The 25,659-nt window shown below is 44.6% G+C and overlaps 1 protein-coding gene across 1 annotated transcript in view; it reads left to right on the top strand.

Moving 5' to 3' along the window:
• The first annotated feature begins 1,417 nt into the window (after positions 1 to 1,417).
• LHFPL4 (LHFPL tetraspan subfamily member 4) overlaps positions 1,418 to 25,659 on the top strand; it is a 47,879-nt gene continuing 23,637 nt past the window's right edge. The window contains exon 1 of the mRNA XM_047754622.1: positions 1,418 to 1,823. Coding sequence (XP_047610578.1) covers positions 1,418 to 1,823 — 406 coding nt within the window. The remainder of the gene's footprint in view (positions 1,824 to 25,659) is intronic.

Below are 25,659 nucleotides of genomic sequence, written 5' to 3'. Positions count from 1 at the left end.
CAAATAATACCCTGTTCGGCCCCTCCCCCATTCCCAGGGGCTTTGCGGAGACCCTCAACCCTACCGTGAGGTCCTGGAAGAAGGGGGTCCTCCAAATTAGAAGGCTTTACTGTGAAGTGGGTTTACTGCTCCGGCCGGGGGACCCCGGGGACGGTGCCTACCGGTCTCCCTGACTGCCTGAACCAGGAGCTCCCGTTCCTTTCCTATTCCGCTCCGCCCCGCACGCCGGCGGCAGGAGCGCGCCTCCGTCGGGCCGCGCAGGTGCACGAGAGCTCGCGCCTCGGCGCGGGAGCGCGCCCCGGGGAGAACCCGAGCAAAATGGAGGCCGCGCCGAGGCCGCCGCCTGGGCCCGGGAAGCCGCTACTGGGAGCGCCGAGCCGCGGTGCCTAAGCCGTGCCAGTCCCGGACCCTGCCCCGGACCGGGCCCAGGTTGGTCACCCCGCACCCACTCCCGGCGGCCGCAGCCTCTTCGAGCGTCGGGCTTCGGCGCGGGGCAGCTGCTCCCCCCACCCTCGGCCCTACCCGGGCCCGGCCGCTCCCCCGCGCCCCGGGGACAGCCCTGGCCCCCTGCCCGCCCTTTGCCGCCCAGGCTGCCTGCCGTCCCCGGTCTCTCCTCCCCTTGGCCTGGAGAAGCTTTTTCTCTAGCCCTGGCCCGCCAAACCTAGGCTCCCCCCCCTCCCCCGCCTACATCCAGCCCTGTCTTCTGGAGGACCCTCCCAACCCCCTCGCCCCGTGTTCAGATCCTGCAGTCCCAGCCCACGATTCCTCTCTAGCCTCATCCTGATTCCTCCACTTCGCCCTCCCTGTTCCAGCCCCTGATCACCTTCCCTGTCCCCTAGTATGAGCCCCTTATATCCCCTTCTTACCCCTTCATAGAAGTGCCCACCCCCCTCTCCACAGCCCCTTTCTAGACACCCAATTCCAGACCTCTTTTTACCCCTAATACCAGCCCCTAAATACCCTTCCGAGCTCCCTCTAAAACCTCTCTGCTAATTCTCCAGCACTCGTCTCCAGCCTCCATTCCTTCTCCCCACGGCCCACTCTTACTCCGCCAATATTATCCTCCAAACCCCCTCCCCAAAGCCACCATGACCACTTTCTAGCGCCTCCCTTCCAGCTCCCATATTCTCATCCCAGCGCCCCCCAACACTCACTTGGTTCTTCCTAAGTCCCCCAATTGGAGATCTTTGCCAGTGCTCCCCACCCGACACCTCCCCAATACACTCATGACCCCCTCTTAGCCCCTCCTTACCAGCCCCCAGGTCCTCTCAGCTCCGCCTCAGGCCCCGCCCTCGCGGGTTCCTGGGCTCAGGGCCCCTTCTCGCCTGCGTCCTCAGCTCCTGCTCGGCAGCCCGGCGGTCGGTCCTGGGCCGGCGGCCCCCGCCAGCCGCCGCCGCCGGCCCCGCCCCCGGGCACCATGCTGCCCTCGCAGGAGGCCTCCAAGCTCTACCACGAGCACTACATGCGGAACTCGCGGGCCATCGGCGTGCTATGGGCCATCTTCACCATTTGCTTCGCCATCATCAACGTGGTGGTCTTCATCCAGCCCTACTGGGTGGGCGACAGCGTGAGCACCCCCAAGCCTGGCTACTTCGGCCTCTTCCACTACTGTGTGGGCAGCGGGCTGGCGGGCCGAGAGCTCACCTGCCGCGGCTCGTTTACCGACTTCAGCACCATCCCGTCTGGCGCCTTCAAGGCGGCTGCCTTCTTCGTGCTGCTCTCCATGGTGCTGATCCTCGGCTGCATCACCTGCTTTGCGCTTTTCTTCTTCTGCAACACCGCAACGGTCTACAAGATCTGCGCCTGGATGCAGCTCTTGGCAGGTAGGGTAGGGGCGGGAGCGGGACTCCTAGAACAGACACGGGGGACGGGGCTCTTTCCTTCCGGGACCCCTTTTTGGAGGAGTCAGAGATAGATTCTACTCCTCTGTCTAAAGACACACCTCCTTTGCTGACTTTTGGAAACCACTGGGGAGGGATTCTCTGAGACACCTTGGAGCAGGATCTGTAGTTCTGTGTGCTTGAATATGGGCAGACTGCGTTTATTGGTGGTTTAGCGTTATGTTTGAGTTTCTGAGGGTCTCTGAGAGGCTGTTCGCTGTCTTAGGGGAAATAATTTCTGAATGAGGAGTTACTCTAGGTGTGAGCAATTTCTGTTGCATTGGGAAAAGCATGAGATGAAGAATCAGGAGATCTGACTTTGACCTTTAACTTACTAACATTATCAACTCCTATGTTTCTCTTTACTTCTCCAAGGCTCAGTTTCCTCATCTATAAAACAGTTCAGATTCCAAGAACTCATGAAAGAGTATCTTGTAAACTGTGAAGTGCTATGACATGGGGGGGGGGTGGTGTAGGAGAAGGCTGTCTGTTAGTGTCTATCCAGTGTTAGAAGTGTGGGTGCTTGACAGCACTGGACAACATGGGTCTGGAAAGGGCAGGTCTCTAGCCACCCCCACCCAAGGCAGAAAAGGTTGTGGTGCTATGCCCAGTGGGAATGAGTCCCTGGGGCCCTCTGAAATGTTTCAATAAGACAAACAACTTGCCCTAAGAACCAGAGAAGAGGCTTTTGGGAATGAGAACTGCTGAGATGGTTTTCCAGTGTCCATTAGAGTCCCCCATCTAAAGTCCCCTGTGTACCTTTCGATTGAAGACAGATTTTGAAGATTCAGCAACTTGGGCATTTGCCTAATTGCAGGCCAGATAGAGAGCTGGGCTGGGGAAAGTGGGGCCAGGGGAATGGCAGGGGTGGAGAAGGAAGGCTGATGAAGCTGGTGAAGGAAAAAATTTAGAGCCCTCCAAGTTGAGAAAGAAAAGAGAAAATGTAATGATCATGCAGCTGAGATTTTTTTAAAAAAAATAAACACTTCAGGACGTTCAACAAGTGTCAGCCCTTTCACAAGAGACCTCCTGAAGGTGTTATATCACTTACATCACTTGCGCAAAACAGTGTAGGGAATTGCCTTTGGGTTATGGGGTGTACACCCTTGAACCTCATCATTGAGGGGAAACCTCCATCGTTTAAAGGAGGAATATGATTTTTGGAAACAGCCAAGTGTAGAAAAAACAATAGGTGATCAAACCAAGAATTGTCACTGGAGATAAATGCCAAGGTGTCAAGCCAAAACCATGAGGCTAGTTTGCTTCCCCAAGAGAATGGTAACAAATGCTGGGAGGAATTACTGCACTGTTAGCTGAATTGCTCAAACTCCCAAAAGGATTACTTTGAAGAAGTTAGCATTTATTCAGTGTGGACATTCTAGTGGGCTTGTTTCAAATCCATCTCACTCCAACTTATATGGAGGTCTTTTAAAATTTTTGAAGAAAGTTAGGAAGGGGAATTGTAAAATATGAGGGTTATCACCCTATTTATCAGTACCCAGAAGGTGATATTATGTATTTCCTATTCTACTCTCAAAAGTCAAACCGGAGAGAATAGATGCTCAACTGGAGCACCCATTTCCTGAGCCTTAATTTGTAGTCTGCTGATGGTTGCTGACCTCTTGGCCTTCCAATACTCTGTAATCTATGTGGGTTTAATCTTGGGGATTTGATGAACTGTCCAACAACCACCATGTAAATATAGAATTTCAGGAATCTTAGAAATAAGCTCCTTCAAACGCTGCCTTCCTCTGCCCCCATTTTAGAGACATGAGCCTAGAGCAATGAAGGTCTTACCCAAAGTCACACAGCCAGTCATAGAGTAAACTAGTCTTGACTCCTGGCCCAGTGCTCTTTTCCTTGTGTTACTGCCTCACCCCTGAGGGTAGTTATCAGAGTTGAGCAGTTCATTCTGTTTTACTTACATATTGCTGAGTTCTCTGGGTAAGTGACTGATTCACTTTGCTTAAAGTGACACCAGGGCATAGGCCAGGGCACTGGACTGGGAGTCATGGACTGGGGGAGGGTTCTTAGTGGACTCTGCCTGTGACTCACTATGCAGCGTTAAGCAACTGTTTTTAGCTTAAACCTCAGTTTTCTCATCTGTGCAGTGGAATACTAGTCAGTATCTCTTTCAGTCTTGTGGGGTAGGTACCTAGAACGACTCTTTCACCAAGATCATCCCACTCAGGAAGTGAGAATTCAGTCATCCTCAGATGAACTGCAGAGAAGCAGAAGGCCTTCTTTGTGTCAGATAAGAATTAGAATACTCTAGGAGTTCCAGTTGTGGTGCAGAGGAAACAAATCCGACTAGGAACCATGAGGTTGTGGGTTTGATCCCCGGCCTCATTCAGTGAGTTAAGGATCCGTTGTTGCCATGAGCTGTGGTATAGGTTGCAGACGTGGCTCACATCTGGCGTTGCTGTGTCTGTGTCTGTGGCCAGCAGCTGTAGCTCCTATTCCACCCCTAGCCTGGGAACTTCCAGGCCTTGGGTATGGCCCTAAAAAGCCAAAAAAAAAAAAAAAAGAAAGAAAGAAAGAAAGAAAAGAATTAGAATACTCTAAAGTAATATTTTAGAATCTTCTGAGTGCAGAACACTGGACCATTGGGACAATACAAAGCAATACTTATTTCTTTGTTCATTCCCCACCTGCTCAGTGATCTCACCTCTGTTAGGTGCTATAATACTGTAATACTGGCCACAAGAATCTTAGGTCTATGAAATGCAATCCCTGCTCTTAGGAAGCTTACTATCTCATTGAATCACTATATTGGTCAGCAGTCTTTCAGTGAAAAATGATAGAAACCCAACTCATGCTGATTTAAGTAAACTAAAATACCGTAAAGAGGGTGGTGGTTTTGGCTTACGTGCATTAAAAGTCAAGAGGGCTGGCTCCAGGCACAGATGGACCCAGATGCTCAAATAACATCATTAAAAATAAATCTCTTCCAGAGTTGCTGTCATGGCTCAGTGGTAATGAACCTGACTGGTATCCATGAGGATGCGGGTTTAATCCCTGACCTTGCTCAGTGGGTTAAGGATCCAGCATTACCAAGGGCTGTGGTGTAGGTCACAGATGAGGCTTGGATCTGGCATTGCTGTGGCTGTGGTGTAGGCCAGCATGTGTAGCTCCAATTGGACCCCTAGCCTAGGAATTTCCATATGCCATGAGTGCTGCTCTAAAAAGCAAAAACAAAACAAAACAAAACACCCCCCCCAAAAAAAAATCTCTCTCCATTTCTTGGTTCCTCTAAATTAGCTCATTTTTAGGTCCACTTCTCTCTTGAAGGTGGAAAGGCAGGCTACCAGCAGTTCTGAATTTAGGTTGCTTGTGCTTAGCAATGCCTATGGAAAAAGAATACCAGTTCCCCACTGGTTCCAGCAAAAGTTTCAGGGCTGATTCTGATGGGCTCATCTTTGGTCAAGTGTCTACTTCTTAACTAATTAGTGCGACTTTCCTGGAACACATGGACTAATAGGGGAGAAAGATAAATTTCCACAAAGGGAAATCAGGTGTGCCTACTGAAAGAGGGGCACTGTAGGTAAGACAAGTGCAGTCAAGCCTCGCCCTGGACAGTCTAAGCACTAATATGTGCTGGGCTTTAGGTACTGTGGAAACCCAGGGCAATCCAGGAGGCTACTGGCCTAGCTGAGAGGTGAAGCTTGAGTGAGGCATGGTATGCACAGCTGTGAGGTGTGAGAGCACATTCTGAATGGACAGGGAGATCGTGGGCAGAGACACAGAAGTGAAAAAGCTACCTCTGGCTTGATTGTGGCATCCACTTAGGGGAGCAGCCTGGGGAGAGGCCAGAAAGGAATGATGGGGTCCAGTGTGCAAGGCTCTGAATACGGGATCAAGGAATTTGGACTTTAACCAGTAGGCAGTTCAAAGCTATTACCACTGTTATTATTCAGGAAAAAAAATAGCATTTTCTGAGCCTTTCCTAGATGCTTGACCATGTGCTAAATATATACATACATACTGTTATTGAATCCTCACAACAATCCTGTGGAGTAGGTACCATTATGAATATTTCATAGATGAGAACGATGAGCCTCAGAAAGGAAAGAGTCATTTGTCCAAGGTCATGTAGGGGGTAAGTGGTGGAGCCAGGATTGTAACTCAGTCTGTCTGACTCTAAAGCTCAGGGATTTATGAAGGATTTATAAAGGAGCATTTAGGATGGGGATAGAGACAGAATGAATTTGCCAAAAGAGTTGAATGCCATGCAGAAAGGCTGGGAGACTCAGGTGGCTCTTTGTGGAGTTAGGGGTCAGCTTTTCAGGGCTTCTCAGGATATCTCTGCTGCTCTTCATTTGGTCTTTTTCATTTATGGAGAACACACAAGCCTTTGTGCGAGACAGCCAACTTCTATGCTAGACACTTTTGTATTTGTTATGCCATTTACCTTCATCTGTTAAAATGACTTGGCCAAAGGTCATGCATCTAGTGAAGGGTGAAGCTGAAACTTTGCACAAGTCTAAATGGATCTAGAACTTATTCTTAACCCTGAATTGGAACCCAGAATGTGAATACACAGATTACAACTGTAAGCTCTGTGTACTCAGTGTTTACCAGTGGGCTGGGTGAGAGTAGCCAAGGGGAGGTTGCTGGCTGAAGTAGAGACCCAGGCTGGAAGCCTGGTCCAGGGTCCCAGAGGGCAGTGCAGGGTAAGGGTGTAAAAGCCAAGGACTTAGAATTCTTGCTCTGCCTCTTCCCAGCTGTGTGACCTTGGATAAGTGGGGTTTCCTCTGTGAGCCTCAGATCCCTTATCTGTAAAATGGAGATGATTATTGTACCTACTTCAGAGGTGATAGAAAGGAATAAATGAAACTGTGGAGCTGAAATGCTGAATGTGGTTCCTGGTGTACAGTGAACACTCAATAAATTGTCACCGTTATTCCTGTGGCATAGGCTGAGTGAAGAGCAGCTTGTGAGGAATCCTTGCTACTCAGGTGAAAGAGTTAGGATTTCCTAAGATGATCAAAGGCCCTGAGAAGTCATAGACTGTCATCTGGGAAGGGTCTTATTAATCAGCTGGCCCAACTCCCTCCTTGTACAGATGAAAAATCTGCGTCCTAGAGAGAAGAGACAAGTCATGGCCACAAAGCAAGACTCTACTGTCCCCAGAAGGGAGATGATTTTGAGCACATTTACTCAGTGTTAAGAGCCTGTTCTGCATCAGGCAGTGCCTGGTGCTAGAATCAGAGCAGAGAACAGAATGAGATGGAGTGGGAGCTGTGGAGATTGAAGGTGGAGGGGTCAGGGCTGGTTGGTGATCCAGAGGTTAGCCTCTTCCAGCCTTCCAGGTGTGTGTCCTCCATCATCAGAGGCCTCTGGGTGCAGAGCAGCAGTGTCACTGCAGAGTAGAACATGCATCCATATTCCTTCCCACTTTTGGAGTGCATTTCAGATTTGGTTTGGGATTTTCTTCATCTCGTGAGTCCTGGTTGTATGTAATGGCACTGCTGAGCACACTGGGGGAATTTCTTCCCTCCTCCCCTCTTTCATTTTCTTTCTCCCCCAACTCTCCCTTCCTTCCTTCTTTCCCACTTACCACCTTCTTTCCCTCCTCCACCTCTTTCAGTTTTTGTTTTGCTCCCTCTCCCCCTACTCCCTTCCTTTCTTTCTCATGTCAGTCCTTTACCGGCGGCCTCCTCTGTGTGTCACCCATTGTGCTAGGCTCAGGGAATCCTGAGTAAGAGTCCTCGATCCCAGGAAGCTCCTAGTCTAATGGAAGAAGCAGGAAAGAAATTAGATCATCACACTGCAGGACAAAACATGAAATCCTTGAATCATGCAAGGGTATCCTGGGGGCACAGAGGGGGCTTCTGATATGTTAAGGACAGCCAGGGAGGTCCTCTCCCCAAAATGTTACAGCATTTGAGCTGAGTCTTAAAGGTTGGGAAGGAAGGAGAAGGGGAACCAAGCAGAAGAGATAGTATGATCTAAGGGATGGGGGAAAGAAATAGCCTGATGTGTTTGGGGCACAACAAACAATTAGCACAAGGGGAAGTAAGAGCTGAGACTGGGGAGATGGGCAGGCGCTGGATTGTGGGCGCCTTCTAAGTCATGGTCAGGAGTTGAGACTCTATCTGTAAGCAGCAGATAGTTGTTGACTTTTGCTTGGCATTTTTTTTTTTTTTTGTCTTTTAAGGGCCGCATGTTTGGCATATGAAAGTTCCCAGGCTAGGGGTCAAATCAGAACTACATCTGCTGGCCTACCCCACAGCCACAGCAACATGGGATCCAAGCCTCGTTTGTGACCTACACCACAGCTCACGGCAACGTGGGATCGTTAACCCACTGAGCAAGGGCAGGGACCAAACCCGCAACCTCATGGTTCCTAGTCGGATTCATTAACCACTGTGCCACGACGGGAACTCCTGTTTGTTTGTTTTAATTGGAGTATAGTTAATTTGTTGACTTCTGTTTTCAAGCATTTAATTTTTTTCAGACCTTCATTTGCTTTTTGGAAAAGTTAATACATGCACATGAAATGAAATTCAAACGATTAAATGGTATATAATCAGATCTAAGTCTCTTTCCTGCCTTCATCCTCCAGTGGTCTTCCCAGAGGTCACCTCCCAGAAGCAACCATTTTTACCATTTCTTGAATATCGTTTCCAAGAAATCTCATAAATACACAAGCAAATGCAAACAATATTCTTTTTACATAAATGGCATATTATTATCTATCACTACATGGCAAATTACCCCAAAACTGAGTGGCTTAAAGCAATAAGCATTTATTTCTCTTTCTGTGAGTCACAAGAATTTGGGAGTAGCTTAGATAGGTATTTCTGGCTTGAGGTCTCTCATGAAGTCACACTCAAGACCTTGGTGGGGGGAATTCCCATTGGGGTGCAGCGGAAACGAATCCAACTAGTATCCATGAGGTTGCTGGTTTGATCCTTGGCCTCGCTCAGTGGGTCGGGGATCCAGTGTTACTGTGAGCTGTGATGTAGTTCGGTGATATGGTTTGGATCCCACGTTGCTGTGGCTGTGGCTCCAATTTGACCCCAGCCTGGGAACTTCCATATGCCGAGAATGTGACCCTAAAAAAAAAGACCTTAGTGGGGTCTGGGATCATCTGAAGGTTGACTAGGGCTGGAGGAGACCTCCAAATGAGTGATCCAAGAGAGAGAAATAAGACATTCCATTGCCCTTCCCCCTCTTTTGGTAATAGCTTTATTGAGATATAACTCATGTGCCGTACAATTCACACATATAAAGTGTACAATTCAGTAGTTCTTAGCATATTTACAGAGTTGTGTAACCATTACCACAGTCAAATTTTTTTTTTGTCTTTTTTTTTTTTTACCATTTCTTGGGCCGCTCCCGCGGCATATGGAGGTTCCCAGGCTAGGGGTCAAATCGGAGCTGTAGCCACCGGCCTATGCCAGAGCCACAGCAACGCGGGATCCGAGCCGCGTCTGCAAACTACACCACAGCTCACGGCAACGCCGGATCGTTAACCCACTGAGCAAGGGCAGGGATCGAACCTGCAACCTCATGGTTCCTAGTCGGATTCGTTAACCACTGTGCCACGACGGGAACTCCTCCACAGTCAATTTTAAGATATTTTCATCACCTTAAAATGAAGCCTTATACTCTTTACCTATCTTTCCTAAGCCTACCACCCCCATCTTCTCCAGCCACTAAGCAACCACTAATGTACTTCCTGCCTCTTAAGCCTGTTCTGGATATTTTGTATAAGTATAATCATATAATATGTAGTCTTTGTGATGGGCATCTTTTAATTAGCATAATAGTTTCAAGGTGGATCCACGTTGTAACCTGTGTCAATACTTCATTCATTTTTACCGTTGAGTAGTATTCCATTGTATGGATATCTTGCCTTTTGTTTGCCCAGTTATTAGCTGATGAACATTTGGGTTGTTTCCACCTTTTGGCCATTGTGAATGAGTAATGTTGCTATGAACATTTGTGTACACATTTGTGTGTGGATACAGGTTTACATTTCCCTTGGATGTATACCTGGGAGTAGAATTGCTGGCTGAAGTGGCAACTCTATATTTAACATTGTGAAGAACTGCCAGATTGTTTTCTAAAGTGGCAGCACCATTTTACATTCCTACTAGCAGTGTATGAAGGTTCTTATTCATAGGCTCATTGACACTTATGTTATTATCTGACTTTTTTTCTTTTTTTTTGTCTTTTGTCTTTTTAGGGCCACACCCACAGCATATGGAGGTTCCCAGGATAGGGGTCTAATTGGAGCTGTTGTTGCCGACCTATGCCAGAGCCACAGCAACGCCAGATCCAAGCCGAGTCTGCAACGTACACCACAGCTCACGGCAATGCCAGATCCTTAACCCAGTGAGCGAGGCCAGGGATGGAACATGCAACCTCATGGTTCCTTGTCAGATTCGTTTCTGCTGCACCACAACTGGAACTCCTATCTGACTTTTTAATTATAGCCATCCTACTCAGTATGAACTGTTATCTCATCGTGATTTTGATTTCCATTTTCCTAATAATTAATGATATTGAGATATAATTGTATGAAACTGTATAAGCCTGAGGTGTACAGCAAAATGATTTGGCTTCCATATGTCATGAAATGATTTATCACAACAAAATTAAAGAAATAGAAAAAAAATTTTTGTGTGTGATGACAACTCTAGGATTTACTCTCAACAACTTTTATGGGAGTTCTGTTGTGACTTAGTGGTAATGATGAACCTGACTAGTATCCATGATGAGGGTTTCATCCCTGGCCTTGCTCATTGGGTTAAGGATCCAGCATTGCCATGAGCTGTAGTATAGGTTGTAGACACGACTTGGATCCCATGTTGCTGTGGCTGTGGCTGTGGCCGGCAGCTGTAGCTGCAATTCGACCCCTAGCCTGGGAACTTCCATCAGCCTCAGGTGCAGCCCTAAAAAGCAAAAACAAACAAATAAACAAAAAACCCCCAACCCACCCCACAACTTTTATATATAACCTATAGCAGTGTTAATTATATTTATCATGTTGTACATTACATCCCTAGTACTTATTTACTTTATAACTGGAAGTTTGGACCTTTTGACTGCCTTTATCAAGTTTCCCCCTTCCTTTTGCACCCCTCTGGTAACCACAAGTCTGATCTTCCTTTTGCACCCTTCTGGTAACCACAAGTCTGATCTGTTTTTCTATATTTATTTGTTTTTGAAGTATAATTGACCTATAACATTATATTAGTTCTAATTGTATAACACAGTGATTTGATATTCTATATATTTCAAAACAATCACCGTGATAAGTCTAGTTATTATATGCCACTATGTAAAGCTATTACCTGGTTATTGACTGTATTCCCCACACTGGACGTTTCATACCCATGACTCATTTTATAGTTGGGAGTTTGTAGCTCTTAATCTCCCTCACCTATTTCTTTCCTCCTCCTATCTCCTTCCCCTTTCACCATTTTTTAGTTGGGTTATTATAATTTTTGTTTTACTACTGAATTGTAAGAGTTCATTATACTCTTGATAAAAGTTCCATATCAGATGTAGGATTTGCAAATATTTTCTTTCATTCTGTGACTGTCTTACTTTCTTGATAGTGTTCTTTGAAGCAAAATAGTTTTAAATTTATACAAAGTCCATTTTATCTTTTTTTTGTAGTTATTGTTGCTTGTGCTTTTGATGCCCTAAGAATCCATTGCCAGGGGTTCCCGTCATGTGGCTAGTGGTTAATGAACCTGACTAGTATCCACGAGGACGTGGGTTCGATCCCTGGCCTCACTGAGCTGTGCTGTGGGTCGCAGACTTAGCTTAGATCCAGTGCTGCTGTGGCTCTGTGTGTAGGCCAGCAGCTACAGCTCTGATTTGACTCCTAGTCTGGGAAACTCCATATGCTGCAGGTGCAGCCCTAAAAAGACAAAAAAAAAAAAAAAGAATCTGTTGCCAAATCCAAGGTCACAGAAATTTACCTTTATGTTTTCTTCCAAGAGTTTTATAGTTTTAGCACTTACCCTCAGGTCTCTAATCTGAGTTAATTTTTGTATATGATGTAAGGTCAGCGTTCAACTTCATTACTTGCCTGTGGATATCCAGTTGTCCCAACAGCATTTATTTATTTATTTATTTTATCACTCAATGAATTTATTACATTTATAGTTGTACAATGATCATCACAATCCAATTTTATAGGCTTTCCAGCCCACAACCCCAGCGCATCCCCCCAGCCCCCAAACTGTCTCCTTTGGAAACCATAAGTTTTTCAAAGTCTGTGAGTCAGTATCTGTTCTGCAAAGACGTTCATTGTGTCCTTTTCTCAGATTCCACATGTCATGTCCGTGAAAGCATTTGATGTTGGTGTCTCATTGTCTGACTGACTTCACTCAGCATGATAATTTCTAGGTCCATCCATGTTGCTAAAAATGCCAGTATTCCGTTCCTTTTAATGGCTGAGTAATATTCCATTATGTGTATGTACCACATCATCTTGATCCACTCCTCTGTTGATGGACATTTAGGTTGTTTGCATGTCTCGGCTATTGCAAATAGTGCTGCAATGAACATCTGTCTTTTCAAGTCACGGTTTTCTCTGGAGAGATGCCCAGGAGTGGGATTGCTGGATCAAATGGTAGTTCTATTTTTAGCTTTCTGAGGAGCCTCCTTACTCTTTTCCACAGTGGTGCACCAATTTACAATCCCACCAGCAGTGTACTAGGGTTCCTTTTTCTCCACACCCTCTCCATCACTTATTGTTTGTAGACTTTTTGATGATGGCCATTCTGGCTGGTGGTACCTCATAGTGGTTTTGATGTGCATTTCTCTAGTGATGAGTGATGTTGAACATCTTTTCATGTGCTTTTTGGCCATCTGTTTGTCTTCTTTGGAGAATTGTCTGTTTGGATCTTCTGCCCATTTTTTGATGGGGTTGTTTGGTTTTTTGATATTGAGCTGCAGAAGGTGTTTATAAACTTTGGAGATTGGAGTTCCCGTCTTGGCTATGTGGTTAACAAATCCGACTAGGAACCATGAGGTTGCGGGTTCGATTGCTGGCCTTGCTCAGTAGGTTAAGGATCCAGTGTTGCCGTGAGCTGTGGTGTAGGTTGCAGATGCGGCTCGGATCTCGCGTTGCTATGGCTGTGGCGTAGGCCAGTGGCTACAGTTCCAATTAGACCCTAGCCTGGGAACCTCCATATGCCATGGGAGCGGCCCTAGAAAAGGCAAAAAGAAAAAAAAATTTTTTTTGGAGATTAATCCCTGGTCAGTCGCTTCATTGGCAAAGATTTTCTCCCATTCTGTGGGTTGTCTTTTCATTTTGTTTAGGGTTTCCTTTGCTGTGCAGAAACTTTTAAGTTTAATTAGGTCCCATTTGTTTATTTTTGTTTTTACTGCCATCACTCTAAGAGGTGTATCTGAGAAGATGTTGCTGTTGTTTATGTCAGAGAGCGTTTGGCCTATGTCTTCCTCTAAGAGTTTTATAGTGTCTGGTCTTATATCTAGGTCTTTAATCCATTGTGAGTTTATTTTTGCGTATGGTGTTAGGGAGTGTTCTAATTTCATTCTTTTCCATGTGCTGTCCAGTTTTCCCAGCACCACTTATTGAACAAGCTGTCTTTTCTCCGTTGTATGTTCTTGCCTCCTTTGTCGTAGATTAATTGGCTGTAGGTGCGTGGGTTTAATTCTGAGCTTTCTATCCTGTTCCACTGATCTATATTTCTATCTTTGTGCCAGTACCATACGGTTTTGATGACTGTTGCTTTGTAGTATAGTCTGAAGTCCAGGAGCCTGATTCCTCCAGCTCCATTTTTCTTTTTCAGGATGGCGTTGGCTATTCTGGGTCTTTTGTGCTTGCAAACAAACTTTAAGATATTTTGTTCTAGTTCTGTGAAAAATGCCGTTGGTAATTTGATAGGGATTGAACTGAATCTGTAGATTGCCTTGGGTAGTAGAGTCATTTTGACAATATTGATTCTTCCAATCCAAGAGCATGGTATGTTTTTCCATCTCTTTGTGTCATCTTTGATTTCTTTCATCAGTGTCTTATAGTTTTCAGAGTACAGGTTCTTTTGTCTCTTTAGGTAGGTTTACTCCTAGGTATTTTATTCTTTTGCATGTGATGGTAAACGGGATTGCTATCCTAATTTCTCTTTCTGATGTTTCATTGTTAGTATATAGAAATGCCATCAATTTCTGTGTGTTAATTTTGTATCCTGTGAGTTTGCCAAATTCATGGATGAGCTCTAACAGTTTTCTGGTAGAGTCTTTAGGATTCTCTAGGTATAGTATCATGTCATCTGCAATTAGTGATAGTTTTACTTCTTCCTTTCCAATTTGGATTCCTTTTATCTCTTTTACTTCTCTGATTGCTGTGACTAGGACTTCCAAAACTATGTTGAAGTTTAGGGGTGAGAGCGGACATCCTTGTCTTGTTCCTGATCTTAGTGGGAATTCTTTCAGCTTTTCACCATTGAGAATGATATTAGCTGTGTGTTTGTCATATATGGCTTTTATTATGTTGAAGTAGGTTCCTGCTGTGCCCACTTTCTGAAGGGTTTTTATCAGAAATGGGTGTTGGATTTTATCAAAGGCTTTCTCTGCTTCTATTGAGAGGATCATGTGGTTTATATTCTTCATTTTGTTAATGTTGTTAGCAGTTGCCTTATATATTGTGGTGAACCTATGCTGGGTGTGTAGGTATTTAAAATTGTTATATCTTCTTCTTGGATTGGTCCTTTGATCATTAGGTAGTGACCTTCCTTGTCCCTTAAAATATTCTTTTTTTTTTTTTTTTTGTCCTTTTGCCATTTCTTGGGCCACTCCCATGGCATATGGAGATTCCCAGGCTAGGGGTCCAATCGGAGCTGTAGCCACCGGCCTATGCCAGAGCTACAGCAACACAGGATCTGAGCCGCGTCTTCGACCTACACCACAGCTCACGGCAACGCCGGATCGTTAACCCACTGAGCAAGGGCAGGGATCGAACCCGCAACCTCATGGTTCCTAGTCGGATTCGTTAACCACTGCGCCATGACAGGAACTCCCCTTAAAATATTTTAATTTTAAAGTCTACTTTGTCTGATATGAGTATTGCTACTCCAGCTTTCTTTTGCTTCCCATTTTCATGGAATATTTTCTTCCATCTTCTCACTTTCAATTTGTATGTGTCCCTAGAAGTGAAGTGCGTCTCTTGAAGACAGCATACATGTGGATCTTGTTTTTGTATCCATTCAGCCAGTCTATGTCTTTTGGTTGGGGTGTTTAGTCCACTAACATTTAAGGTAATTATTGATATGTACGTTCTTATTGCCATTTTAATAATTGCTTTGGATTTGTGTTTGTGCTCTTTTTTCTTCCCCTCTTCTCTTGTTCTCTCCTCTTCTGGTTTGATGACTATCTTTAGTGTTGTATTTGAGTTGACTTTTCTTATTTGTTCATGAATCAGTTGTAGATTTTTGGTTTGCAGTTATTCTGAAGTTTTGATATGAGTATATACATATATATATATGAGATTGTTTTAAGTTGTTGGTCTTTTAATTGCAAGTGCATCTCCAGTGTCCTGCATTTATACCCACCTCTTCCCATGATTTCTGATTTTGGTGGCATAATTGCACATGGATGATTTTGTATCTTTACTGTATATATACCTTTATTGGTGAGTCTTGCCATTTGTGGTATTTTTGTTTCCTGTTGCAGCCTTTTCTTTTCCATCTAGAGAAGTTTCTTAATATTTGTTGTAAAGCTGGTTTAGTGTTGCTGAATTCTCTCAGCTTTTGTTTCTCTGTGAAGCTTTTGATTTCTTCTTCAAATCTGAATGAGAGCCTTGCTGGGTAAAGGAATCTTGGTTGGAGGTTTTTTCCTTTCATCACGTTAAGTATATCATGCCACTCCCTTCTGGCCTTCAGAGTTTCTGCTGAAACATCTGCCAATAACCTTATTGGGGTTCCCTTGTATGTTATTTGTTTCTTTTCCCTAGCTGCTTTCATGATTTTCTCTTTGTCTTTAATTTTGGTCAGTTTGATTAATATGTGTCTCGGGGTGTTCCTCCTTGGGTTTATTTTATATGGTACTTGTTGCACTTCCTGGATTTGAGTGAGTGATTCCTTCCCCATGTTAGGGAAGTTTTCGGCTCTTATCTCTGGGAATATTTTTTCTGTCCCCTTCTCTCTCTCTTCTCCTTCTGGCACCCCTATAATATGGATGTTGGTGCATTTAACATTGTCCCAGAGTTCTCTGAGACTCTCTTCATTTGTTTTCAATTTTTTTCTCTTTTGTGCTCTGCATCCGTAATTTCCACTAATTTGTCCTCCATCTTGCTTATTCGTTCTTCTGCCTCCTGTATTCTGCAGTTGGCTGCTTCTAGTGAATTTTTTATTTCAGTTATTGTATTTTGCATCTCTTCTTGTTTAAGTTTTATATCTTGTATCTCTTTGCTCAGTGTTTCCTGTAAGTTATCCATCTTTGCCTTCTGTTTATTTCTAATGTCTTGAATCATCTTTGGCATCAACTGTCTAAAGTCTTTTCCCTGGAGGCTGAGAATCTGCTGATTGCTTGGCTGATTTTCTGGGGTTTTTTCTTTCTGTCTCATCTGAGTTACAGTTCTCTGTCTTTTCATTTTTATAGGTTTTTGGTGAGGTGACCTTTTTATAGATAATAGAGTTGTAGCCTCTCTTACTTCTTGTGTCTGCCCCCCTTGTGGCTGAAGTTGGTATGGGGGCTTGCTGTAGGCTTCCTGATGGGAGGGACTGATGCCTGCCCATTGGTAGGTGGAGCTGATTCGTATCCCTCTGGTGGGTGGGGCTTTGTCTCTGGATGGGATTAGAGTCGGCTGTGTGCCTGTGGGGGTCTTTAGGCAGCCTATTTACTGAGGGGCGGGGCTGTGATCCCACCTGGGTTGTTGTTTGGCCTAGGGCTTCTCAGTGCTGATGGGTGGGGCCAGATTTTCCCAAAATGGCTGCTTCCAGAGAAAGGCAGGCTGCTGAATATTCCTGAGAGCTTTGCTTCCAGTGTCCTTCCCCCACAACAAGCCACATTCACCCGTCTTCCCAGGATGTCCTCCAAGAACTGCAGTCAAGTTTGACCCAGATTCCTATGGAGACTTTGCTTTGCCCTGGGACCAGTGCACATGAAAGTCTGTGTGTGCCTTTTAAGAATGGGGTCTCTGTTTCCCCCAGTCCTGTGGAGCTCCTGCTCACAAGCCCCACTGGCCTTCAATGCCAGATGCTCTGGGGGGCTCTTTCTCCCAGTGCCAGATCCCCATATGTGGGAGTTTGATGTGAGGCTCAGAACTCTCACTCCTGTAGGTGAGTCTCTGTGAGCCAATTAGTTTCCAATCTGTGGGGCTTCCCGCCTGGGAGGTATGGGGTTGCTTATATCATGTAATCACCCCTCCTACCTCTTGATGTGGCCTCTTCTTGGTCTTCTGGTGTAGAATATCTTTTTGAAGGTTTCCGGTCCATTTGATTGAAGATTGCTCAGCATTTAGTTGTGAATTTTGTTGTTTTTAGGAGAGAAGTTGCACTCCAGTCCTTCTATTCCACTATCTTAATCTCTGCCAACACCATTTATTGAAAAGAGTGTTCTTTGTCAATTGAATGATCTTGGCACCTTTTCCAAAAATTGATTGACCGTAGATACATGGGTTCATTTCTGGACTTACAGTTCTATTCCATTGACCTGTATGTCTGTCTTTATGCTAGTACCAGGCTGTCCTGATTGCTGTTGCTTTGTAGTGAGTTTTCAAATCAGAAAGTTTGAGTCCTCCAACTTTCTTCATCTTTTTCAAGATTGTTTTGGCCATCACACTGCCTTTTTTTAAATTATTATTATTGGAGCTCCTATTGTGGCTCAGCAGGTTCGACCAGTGTCCATGAGAATGCGGGTTGGATTCCCGGCCTCGCTCAACAGGTTCAGGATCTGGCATTGCCATGAACTGTGGTGTAGGTCTCAGACAAGGCTCGGATCTGGCATCGCTGTGGCTGTGGCATAGGCTTGCAGCTGCTGCTCCAGTTCAACCCCTAGCCTGGGAACGTCCATATGCCTCAGTTGCAGTTCTAGAAAAAAAAAAGTAAAAAAAAAATATATATGTAATTATTGAAGTATAGTTTATTTACCATTTGTGTTAAGTTTCAGGTATACAGCAAAGTTATATATTTTTTTCTCAGATTATTTTCCATTATAGGTTATTACAAGAAATTGAGTATAGTTCCCTGTGTTATACAGTAAATCCTTATTGTTTATTTTATATGTAGTAATTTGTATGTGTTAATCCCATACTCCTAATTTATCCCTCTCCCCACTCCCTTTCTTCTCTAGTAACCGCACGTTGCTTTTTTAATGTCTGTGAGTCTGTTTCTTCTTTGTATATAGATTTATTTGTACTATTTTTTAGATTCCACATGTAAGTGATGTAATGTTTGTCTTTCTCTGTCTGACTTACTTCACTTAGTATGATAATCTCTAGGTCCATCCATGTTGCTGAAAATGGCAATATTTCCTTCTTTGTCATGGCTGAGTAATATATTGTGTGTGTGTGTGTGTGTGTGTGTATACATATACCACATCTTTTTTGTCTTTTTTATTTTTTCTGGATATATGCCCAGGAGTGGGATTGCTAGATCATATGGTGGCTCTATTTTTAGTTTTTTATGGAACCTCCATACTGTTTTTCATTGTGGCTGCACCAATTTACATTCTCAAAGCAGTACTGGAGGGTTCCCTTTTTTCCACACCCTCTCTAGCATTTATTATTTTGTAGAATTTTGGATGGTAATCATTCTAACTGGTGCGAGATAACTCGTTGTGGTTTTGATTTGCATTTCTCTAATAATTAGTGGTATTGAGCATCTTTTCATGTGCCTGTTGGCCATCTGTATGTCTTCTTTGGAGAAATGTCTATTTAGATCTTCTGCCCATTTTAAAATTGGTGTATTTTGTTCTTTTGCTTTTGAGTTGTGTGAACTGTTTATATATTTTGGATATTAATCCTTTGTTAGTTGCATTGTTTGCAGATACTTTTCTTCCATTCTCTTGGTTGTCTTTTCATTCTGTTGACCGTTTCCTTTGCTATGCAAAAGCTTTTAAGTTTGACTAGGTCCCATTTATTTATTTTTGCTTTTGTTTCTTTTGCCTTGGGATACAGATCTAAGAAAATATTGCTACATTTTATGTCCAAGAATGTTTTGCCTATGTTCTCTTCTAGGAGTTTTATGATGTCATATCTTATATTTAGGTCTTTAAACCATTTTGAGTTTATTTTTTATATGGTGTGAGAGAGTATTCTAATTTCATTGGTTTACATGTAGCTGGCCAGCTTTCCCAGCACCGCTTGCCGAAGAAACTGTCTTTTCTCCACTGTATATTTGTGCCTCCTTTGTCGTGGCAACTGCTTTTTATGTCCTAATAGACATCACATACCATCACTTCTGCCACACTCTATTATTAGAAGTGAGTTACTAAATCCAGCCCACATTCAAGGGGAGGAGAATTCAACTCCTCCTCTTGAAAGGAAGTATATTTTAAAAAATTGTGGACATATTTAAAAACCACCACAAATGGTAGCATACTAAGCACTTGGTTTATATTGCCTTTTAAATTGAACGCATATCTTAGAGATTGTTCCAAATCAGCATATAAAAAGCTACCTTTTTCTTAAGAGCTGCATAATACACTTTTGTACAGATGTGTCATCATATGTGTAATAAATATTTAAGTTGTTTACAGTTAACAATTATAACAATATTTGGATGGATAATGTATATAAATAACTTGATACAACTATAACAATATTTCAATGGATAATGTATATAAATAATTTGGTACCTATGTATATGAGGATAAAATAAAGACCTAGAGTGGAATTGCTGGATTAAATGTTCTACATGTTTATACTTTTGACAGATCCAGGCATAGTCCCCTCCATAAAAGTTACTCCCAGCGGCAATGTCTGAGAATACGTTTCCCCACATTCTTACCAAATGAGTGTGTTAACAAATACTTTATTTTTGCCAACCTGATGGGCAGAAGTAATTTGTCTTTCTTTTATGAATGAAGTTGGGCATGTTTTATATATATAGGCAGATCTTGTTTTATTGCATTCTGCTTTATTATGCCTCACAGCTATTGTGTTATTTTTTTCTTTCTTTACAAATTGAAGGTTTGTGGCAACCCTGTGTTGAACAAGTCTTTTGGTGCCATTTTTCCAACAGCATTTGTTCCCCTGCCTTTGTTTTTTGGCCATGCCTATGGCATGTGGAAGTTCCTGGGCCAGGGATCAAACCCACACCACAGCAGTATCAAAACCATAGTTTCCTTTACCCACTGAGCCACCAGGGAGCTCCACATTTGCTGACTTTGTGTTTCTGTGTCATATTTTGGTAACTCTCACAATATTTCAAACTTTATTATTATTGTATTTGTTATGGGTGATCTGTGATCAGTGATCTTTAATGTTATTATTTTAACTGTTTTGGCATTTTTTTACCTATAAAGTATTAAAATTAAATTTGTGCTTTTTTTCTTTTCTTTTTCCTCCTATGGCTGCACCTGTGGCACATGGAAGTTCCCAGGCTAAGAGTTGAATCTGAGCTGCAGCTGCTGGCCTACACCACAGCCACAGCAACGCTGGATCCAGTCTGCATGTGCGACCTACACTGCAGCTTGTGGCAATGCCAGATTCTTAACCCACTGAATGAGGTCAGGGATTGAACCTGAATCCTTGTGGATACTAGTTGGATTCTTAACCCACTGAGCCACAACGGGAATTCCCACATTTGTACATTTTCAGACATAACACTGTTGAACACTTAATAGACTACAATACAGTGTAAACATAATTCCTTCCCCCCCCCCCTTTTTTGGCTGCCCTGAGGCATATGGAGTTCTTGGGCTTAGGCTGCAGCTGTAGCAACACTGGATTCTTAACCCACTGTGCTGGACCAGGGATTGAATCTGCATCCCCAGTGCTCCCAAGATGCTGCTGATCCCATTGCGCCACAGCTAGAACTCCAAACATTTATATGCACTGGGAAACCAAAAAAAGAAAATTTTGGAGTTCCTGCCATAGCACAGTGGAAACACATCTGACTAGGAATGATGAGGTTGCGTGTTTGATCCCTGGCCTCGCTCAGTGGGTGAAGGATGCGGCCTTGCCATGAGCAGTGGTGTAGGTTGCAGACGTGGCTTGGATCTGGCGTGGTTGTCACTGTGGCTGTGGTGTAGGCCGGTGGCTACAGCTCCGATTCGACCCCTAGCCTGGGAACCTCCATATGCCGCGGGTGCGGCCCTAAAAATATGACCAAAAAAAAAAAAAAGAATTAAAAAGAAAAAAAAGAAAATTTTGTCTTCTTACTTTATTGTGGTGGTCTGGAATGGAACCCACAATATCTCCAAAGTATGCCTGTGTTTTTTCTGTGAGGTGTCAGTTCATAAGTATTTTTCTACCAAGCTAATGGTATTTTTCTTCTTTGATTTGTAAGAACTCTTTATAAATTAAGAAAGTCAGCTCTTTGTGATATGTTATGAATATTGTCTCTCAGGTCATCTTTTGACTTTGCTATGGATGTTCTCCTTATGGTGAAATTTGTTTTTTCTTAACATAAGCAGATCATCAGTTCCCTCCTTTATGGCTCCCGGGCGTAGTATAATACATAGGAAGGCCTTGGAGGGCTTTGAGCAGGGGAGCAATCAGGGGAGGGATCTGAGTGCTGGGAGAGAGAATGGGCTGGAGGTGTCAGGAGGACGAGGGCTGAACTGTTCCTATCCTGACAGACTCTTATTTTTGTCTTTTTCTTTTCATTCCCATTTCATATTATTTATCATTATCAACCTTACTTTAATTCTAGAGCTGGCATAATGGCATAATGAGAGCCCTGGGTCAGGAGTCTGTGCCTGGTTCATAGTAGGTGCTTAACAAGTGCCTATTGAATGAATGAGTGATAAGCTCTGATTTAAGTCCTAGCTCCACCACTTATTCCTTTGGAAGCAGCATATTCGATAGTCAGCCAACTGAATTGGAACCCTGTGTGACATTACCAACTAAGTGTCCTTAGGAAGGTCGTTCAGGAGTTCTCTCATGGAGCAGTGGGTGAAGGATTCAGCTTGACATTGCAGTAGCTCTGGTCAATCGCTGGCCTGGGAACTGCTGCATGCTGCCGACACAGCCCCCCCAAAAAAGGAAGGTCATGTAATTTCTGACTCTCCATTTCCTCCTCTATAAAATAGGGGCTGTAATGTTAGTAACTGCCTTGTGGGGCTGTTGAAGGATTGATTGTGAATATGTGTACAGACCCTGGCACAAAGGAAACCCAGTTTGCAAAATAGCGAGTATTATTAGCTGTTGCGTGACTTGCATCAAAACCCTTTGGTTCCAACATTCCCTGGTCTGTGCTACTGCCAGGGAGGAAAGGTTGAAAAGTGGGAGAAATGCCTGGAAAAGAGGTAGGGCTGGCTGATGGGGAGCTTTGAAAATTGGGAGTGTAGGTCCTATCCTTAGGTGGTGGGCAGTCACTCTTAAGGCATAGAAGTGACCAGGGCCACATGGGTGTAGAGAGATGACTTGGGCAGCTGCTACAGGGAATGGATCTGACCAAGGCTTGCTGGCAGACAAGGAGTGGGCAGTGGTCCTGGTGAGAGGGGCTGGGGCTGGGGGAGAGAGGTTGGGAAGAAACTGGAGACCTATTTAGGAGCCCAGCAGATATTGGGGGTGAGGACAGGCAGGCCCTGCAGAAGACTCAGGTCCCCTCATCAGGGGACTGGGTCTCTGGCATGACACTTCCAAGGGACACAGCAGGGAGATCCACTCAGCTGGGAAGTGCTGAATGTGCGGTCCCTGTGGGAGCACAAGAGGCAGGGTCTGACAAGCTGTGGGCTGTTCCGGCCTGCAGCTGAGGAGAGAGGTCTCAGAGATGCAGATGTGAGACTGAGTGTGGGGGAAACTGCCCAGGGAAAGCGTGTGGAGCGAAAAGGGGAGACAGCCTGGAAGCACCAACCTTTAAGCTGCAGGGGGAGGAGGAGCCAGAGGGGCTGCTCAAATTAGCAACCGAGAAACAGAATAGCCTTGAGAAAGGACAGCTGGCTGGAGGAGCCAGAGGGGACGGGGAAGGTCGGACCCCCTGGATGGGCCTGGGCCAGACTGGAGGGGTGAGACAGGGTGTGGGGAGCTTCAGACCCAACCCTGGAGATGAGTGCAGCAGAGCCGAGCCAGGGCAGCCAGGGATGCAGTGGACAGGGGCTCCAGAGGTTGTCAAGAGGCCCTGTGGGCTCTGTGCAGGCTGGGCCCAGGGGCGGTGGAATAAAAGTAAATACTGCTCCTGAATAATTACCACACAAAGTGATGGGTGTTGCATCCCTTCATAACAGCATCTGTGACACCAGGTACAATTATGTGCATTCTTGAATGTCCCCCTACTAAAGCTGTAGTCTCCCTGAGATCAGGAACCACAAGCCAGGGACTGAATGACTTGGAGGAAGCGTCCCAGGGAGAGAGAACGGTCAGTGCAAAGGCTCCAGGCGGGGGCTGAACTTGAAACAAGGGTGAGGGTGAAGGCTAGAAAGGAGGCCCAGTGTGGCCAGAGAATAGGGATTGAGAGGCTGGGGAAGGTGGGGCAAACCTGTGGGACACTTAGCCCAGGACCAGGTATCAGGGTTTATCCTGAATGTAATGGCGGCTTTCGAAGTGTGCCAAGCAGGGGAGTGGCATGGCAGCATGTGCTTTTGAATGATCACTCTGGATGCAGAGTGGAGAACAGATGATGATGGGGCAATGAGGAGAGTGGAGAAGCTAGTTAGGAGGCCACTGTGGTCATCGGGGAGGGAGCTCATGGCAGCTGGACAGATGGTGGCAGTGGGGATGGAGAAAAGAGGTCAGTCCTAGATATTTTTTAGAGGTCCAGCCAGTTGGCCTTGGATTGGATGTGGGGGTGAGGGAAAGGGAGGAATCAGGGTGCCTCTTAATGTCTGGGAGCTGGATGGGGTGTAGGGAGCCAGGTGACTCCTGTCTCCTGAGGTCGCTGGCTGATGGAGACACTAAGATTGGGCCTGAATCTTCACATCTAGCCAGTTGGGGTTGACTCTTAGGAGATGCCCATTCTCCCTTGTACAATAAGCCCCTGCCCTGGGTGGGCAGGTTGGAGCTGGTGCAACTGGTGTGAGGGCTTGAGGACAACTTTCTTCTCTGGGTGGGGGGCGTCTTGCTGCAGGTGGTTCTCCCTATAGCCCCCAGTGTGAGGCCTGGGGCAGCACTTGCGTGGGACGCTGTGTGGAATGCCGTGGTCACAGTCCCAACACCAGCCCTTCTCTGGGCTCCTCTCAGATGCTGTCCTGGTTCTCTGTATCTCACCTTTTCTAAGACTTCTACTGCTCTGTAAAATTATCATTGTTCTTTGAATGAAATTTGGAGGCTATAGATGAGCAAGATTACACCTTAATCTCACTCTTCCAGAAACAATCATTCTTAACTGTTGTTTACAATTGTAAGAATTTAGAGTACTGGTTCTGAGCATACTCAGGAGCCACGCTGTCTGGGTCCAAATCCTGGTTTTGTAAATTACCAGCTGTGTGACCTTGATAACTTGAAAAACCTCTCTGTGCCCTCATCTGTATAAAGAAGACAATAACAGTATTTACTCCACAGAGTGTTGTGGGAATTGGATGAAGTAATGTGTGTAAAATACTTAGCATGGTGTCTGGTGTGTTAAATTTTATATAACTCTTTGCTATAACTATGTATTTCCTCCCAAAGTGAAATTGTGTTATTTTTTATATCCTTTTGAAACCTAACACATCATGAATATTTTTTGTATCATTAAATCCCTCTCACTATAATTTTCATAGTGGAATAGTAGTCCACAGTATGAAAGAATATTCCAGTGTTGTTCAATAATCAGTTGCTTCTTTCTTTCCTTCCTTCCTTTTTTTTTCTTTCTTTCTGTTTTTTTTTACTTTTTTCTTTTTTTCTTTTTTTGGCCGCCCTTTGGCATATGGAGTTTCCAGGCCATAGATCAGATCTGAGCTACAGTTCCGACCTACTCGCCAACATCAGATTGTTTAACCCACTGAGCCAGGCTATGGATTGAATCTGTGTCTTGGTGCTCCAGAGACACTGCCGATCCCTTTGCACCACAGCAGGAACTCTTCTTTCCTTCCTTCCTTTATTATTTCTCCCTTCTCTCCTCCCTTATCCTCCTCATCTTTTTCCTCTTTCTTTTCTTCTCTCTTGTGACATAATAGACATCCTCACAGCTAAATCTTAGAGCAGATCCTTGAGGATTTTCTTAGGAAAAATTCCTAGAAATTGGCAAGCTCAGTCAAAAGGGGTCTAGACATTTTTTTTTTTTGTGTGATTAATCCATTATTTCTGTGAGTTCCATTTGGCTTGTGCATTGCAATTTTTTGTTGCTTTAATTATTTCATTCCAAGTGAATAAAAAAAAAAAGCCAAGTGAGTGAAATTCTCTGGCAGAAGTCACTTACTAGTGGTTAACTCCCACCTAGCTTACAGTTTCAGTAGGTAACTTATTCACATGGTTCTGAATTCATAAGGCATAGTGGAGTTCCTATTGTGGCTCAGCAGCAACAGACCCGACTAGTATCCATGAGGATGTGGCTTTGATCCCTGGCCTTACTCAGTGGGGTAAGGATCTGGCTGGTGTTGCTGTGAGCTGTGATGTAGGTCGCAGACCCGGCTCAGATCCCGAGGTGCTGTGGCTATGGTGTAGGCTTGCAGCTGCAGCTCCAATTCGACCTATAGCCCGGAAACTTCCACATGCTGTGGGTGCAGCCCTAAAAAGACCCCCCCCCCCAAAAAAAAGGAAAAA

This window comes from Phacochoerus africanus, chromosome 1 (genome assembly GCF_016906955.1).
Source record: "Phacochoerus africanus isolate WHEZ1 chromosome 1, ROS_Pafr_v1, whole genome shotgun sequence".
In the NCBI taxonomy this organism is placed as follows: Eukaryota; Metazoa; Chordata; class Mammalia; order Artiodactyla; family Suidae; genus Phacochoerus; species Phacochoerus africanus.
This window is presented reverse-complemented; position numbering and strand designations above follow the sequence as displayed.